Here is a 3,944-nt window from a genome sequence, read left to right on the forward strand (position 1 = left end):
GGTACCCGGAGATGACAGGTGCAGGGGTCTCCGACAGGATGACGGGGGATTTGAGGGCAGTTCTGGGGGCGTCGGCAGAGCGCCGGCTCCGCCTAGAAGGTCTTCCTGTGGATGGCACGCGCTCTGTCTTCTTCATATTCCCGCTTCGACACCCACATCTTCTTAAAGGTGTCCAACGACGCCAGGATGGAGCCGCTGCCGGGACGAGAGACGCTCACGTTACGACTTTAATCAAACGTATCCAGAAACTACAGAGCCCCTGAAGGGACATGAGGGAGGAAAATGAGATGGTGGAAAAAAATCAATGCGTGAAAAAACAAACAAACAAAAAAAACTTTTGCATTCTTTGCAAACGTTTTTCTTTTTAGATTCACCAGCTATTTTTTCCACCATCTTATTATTTTTCTGCTTTCTTATTTTTTAATATTATTTTTCACCGTCTCATTTTTTCCATGTAGTTTTTTCACCAACTTAGTGTTATTTTTTGCTTTCTTTTTATCTGTTTATTTTTCCACATTTTACTATTTTTTTTTCCAACATCTATTTTCTTGCCTTCCTTTTTCACTTCCTAATTACTTTTTTCTCAAAATCTCAATATTTTTTGCACCTAAATTTTTTTTTTCTACTATAACCTTTATTAACCATCCTTTTCTTTCACCATCTCATTTTTCTGTTTTTTCCTCCCTCTTGTCATGTTTAGTGGCTCCGTGTCAGACAGTCGGCGCTCTGAAAGCTGAATTCTTACCCGATCCATGTGGAGTAGAGCCTCTCCTGAGGAGCGGAAATCTGGACAGAACAAAGAAACAGAAACACATTTTTTATAAAGAATTTAAAATACGATGATTTTAATGTCCGCTGGATCCGGCTGGATCCTGCTGTTCAGCAGAGACGAGCGTCGAGGTGATTTAATGATGCGATCCACATTAAAAATTGGGAAAATACATCAATGCAAACTAAACTTTACTTATTTGAACGATCGAGCACGAGTGAGAAAACTAAAGTCAAATCTTTGCAGGTTTCACTGCTGCTCACTCAATACTGGACCGCTTCAATTATTATTATTTATTATAATAAATTATTGTTCCCGTTAATCACTTAGACACAAAAACATGAGTAAACGGGCCGAAATAATGCAAATTAAACAGTAAACAGAATTATTAAACTGCCAAAAACGAAACTACAGGAATTAAACACGTTCAGAAGTCGATTTCAGGCTTCAGAGACAAAATTAGAGCGAAAAACGGCGAGGAGGCGTGAATGAGACGCAGTGAGATCCAGCTGACACCAAAACCAGGACCTGGACTCACCTTGATCTTCACGTCTTTGGGCGCCAGCTTCTTCACTTCAGTTAGTAGTCGTTCCCCAAAACCTAAAACACAAAAAACAGATTCAGCGAGTGCGCCGAGTCCATCGGACGCTCAGCGAAGCGTCATTTCAGCCGCCCGCCGTCACCGCCGCACACCGACCTTTGATCAGAGTGGAGCCGCCGCACAGCACGATGGTGGAGAAGAGCGTGCGCCGCAGGTCCATGTCAGACTTCTGGATGGCGTAGGCCAGGACCTCGTGGATCCCCGAGCTCTCGTCTCCGATCAGGTCGGGTCTGAACAGCAGCTCTGGAGCGCGGAAACGGGCCGGGCCAATCTGAAAAGGAGGTCGCGTTCAGGGCGTGAGGTCAGGACACGGAGGAGGTTTTCGCCGAGGAAAACTCAGAAATATTGAACTCACGTTTAAAGTGCTTCCGTCGGGCAGAACGTACTGCGCCTTCTCTGTTTCTAGAGTCTCGTCTTTTTGAGGGTTGAGAGAGAGATAACAGGCTCTCTGCAGAGAGGGAGACGCTTTTTATTAGACACTCATTCACCGAAATCTTGTGAACTGGAAATTGCTATTTGCACATTTAATTAGTTTTAGACCGTACAAACCTCGTAGACAAAATCATTTAAAAAAGAAACATTTCAAACGGACTCACGCTGAGCGCCTCACCTCTTTGACGGTGCGGACCACCTCGAACTCTGCCGAGGTGTTGAAGTTGTAGCCTTCTTTGCGCAGCAGCAGGCGGAGATACCGCGACACGTCTCTCCCGGCGATGTCCACGCGCATGATGGAGTGTGGGATGGCGAAGCCCTCGTAGATCGGCACGACGTGAGTCACGCCGTCCCCCGAATCCAACACAACACCTGTGGTGCGACCTGTGGCGTACCTGCACGACACAGAGGACGGTCACGTCCCAGAATCCAATGGACAAATCCCAGAGGCTTTTTTACGTTATCTCCGGGCTGGCCGACAAAAAACATGGCGATGCACGGATCCTGTGAGACGTCGGCGCCACGGCCGCACTTACCATTACAAAGTTACACTACTGGCCTGACGTGCAAACGACAGCGTTTTCCGTTGTTTTTGGTAATCCGTGCAGACGGGCATCGGTCTCACAATGTTATCATATAAACGTGGACTGTTTTAAAAACACATAAGAAAGATTTTTCGTTCTTATTTTTTCCGTGAAAACGTGGCCTCAGGTAACTCTTTAAAAAAATGTCCAGAACGTGTCATAAACACAAATGTCCGTTCAGCCGGTTTCACGTAAACAAAAACCGGTTTAAGCTCCTGAAACTGGAAGTCGACCCAACTCTACATCACATGACTAAAGCGCAGGGCGGAGCTTTAAACGAGCATGCGGCGTGCGTGATGTACTCACAAGCTGAGGACGGCCTGCATGGAGATGAAGAGCGCGGGAACGTTGAAGGTCTCGAAGAAAACCTCTGCAGCCTTCTCCCGGTTCTTACTGGGGTTCAGAGGAGCCTCAGTCAGCAGGACAGGATGCTGCAAACACACAGACGTTTAAAAACCACATCGGGCTGACGCGCGACCTCGTTATTATCGTGCAGGAGCAGCAGGAGGAGCAGCAGGAGGAGCAGCAGGAGGAGCAGCAGGAGGAGGAGCAGGAGGAGGAGCTCACCTCCTCGGAGAAGGTCTGCAGCTGCTCCTTGGAGTAAACGTACTGCCAGATCCTCTCCATGTCGTTCCAGTCCTTCACGATCCCGTGCTCCATCGGATACCGGACCGACAGCAAGCCCCTGTGCTCCTGATGGTCGGAGAGACGTCAGTCAGGTGATCATCAACAACACGAAAACAACGACAGTTCCTGATCAAGGAGGTAACGTGATTTAACGTTAACGTCACGTAGACAGGCTCACACATCACAGCTGTTAATGTGACACTTTGTACGCCTTTAATTCGGTCTGCGTTTATGTGAACGCCCACAAAACGTCACATCCTTTCACAATAAAGGCGGAAACAAAGGACGCCACCTTTAAGCAGAGTTACTGTGTGACTTCCTGCACGATAAACCTAAAAACCCAACGTTAAAGTATTGAGTAGTAACCCGGATCTGTCTCATGTTTTATGTCTTAGTGAGGAACTTTAAAATCAGTCCAATATTGAGAAAAACTCACAAAATAATATGTAATAAATAATCATTTTAAAATAAATAACCTGTAACTAAAGCTTTCAGATCAATGTAGCAGAGTCAAAACTACAATATCTCCCTCTGAAATGTAGTGGGGTGAAAGTATGAAGTGAGATGAAAAGGCTCAAGTGAAGTACAAGTACCTGACATCTGTACCTATGTACAGTACTTGAGTAAATGTACTTAGTTACACTCCACCTCCGGAGTCTGAAGGTTTCACTGCAGCCGGATTAAACTCCAAACTTCCCCTTTAAATCTGAGCCGCATCTGAAGTCAGATTTCTGAGTAAAAGTACACATTGTACTTCATGTCCTCGGGACGTTAACTGGAAGAATCTTTACTGTGTTTTCTGGATAAATTTAGAAACTGATGCGCGTGTTACCTCCGCCTTCGGTCCGATGAAGAGGTCTCCCTCCAGGGCGCCCGCCATCACGCGCACATGCTTAGGACGCCCCACACTGTAACACACACACACACACAC

General features: G+C 46.4%; 1 protein-coding gene across 1 annotated transcript; it reads right to left on the bottom strand.

The window, feature by feature from the left end:
• Window positions 1–6: 6 nt before the first annotated feature.
• actr1b (actin related protein 1B) lies at window positions 7–3,925 on the bottom strand. The gene is made up of 9 exons (XM_042516410.1): window positions 3,846–3,925; window positions 2,954–3,079; window positions 2,693–2,817; window positions 1,981–2,197; window positions 1,726–1,818; window positions 1,467–1,641; window positions 1,308–1,369; window positions 746–786; window positions 7–195 (listed from the first exon to the last, which is right to left on the bottom strand). Exons 1-9 carry the CDS (start codon window positions 3,891–3,893, stop codon window positions 93–95), a joined length of 990 nt encoding a protein of 329 aa, XP_042372344.1. The 5' UTR covers window positions 3,894–3,925; the 3' UTR covers window positions 7–92.
• Between the last annotated feature and the right edge of the window lie 19 nt (window positions 3,926–3,944).

The sequence above is a fragment of the Plectropomus leopardus genome, unplaced genomic scaffold, assembly GCF_008729295.1.
Source record: "Plectropomus leopardus isolate mb unplaced genomic scaffold, YSFRI_Pleo_2.0 unplaced_scaffold23929, whole genome shotgun sequence".
Lineage (NCBI taxonomy): Eukaryota > Metazoa > Chordata > Actinopteri > Perciformes > Serranidae > Plectropomus > Plectropomus leopardus.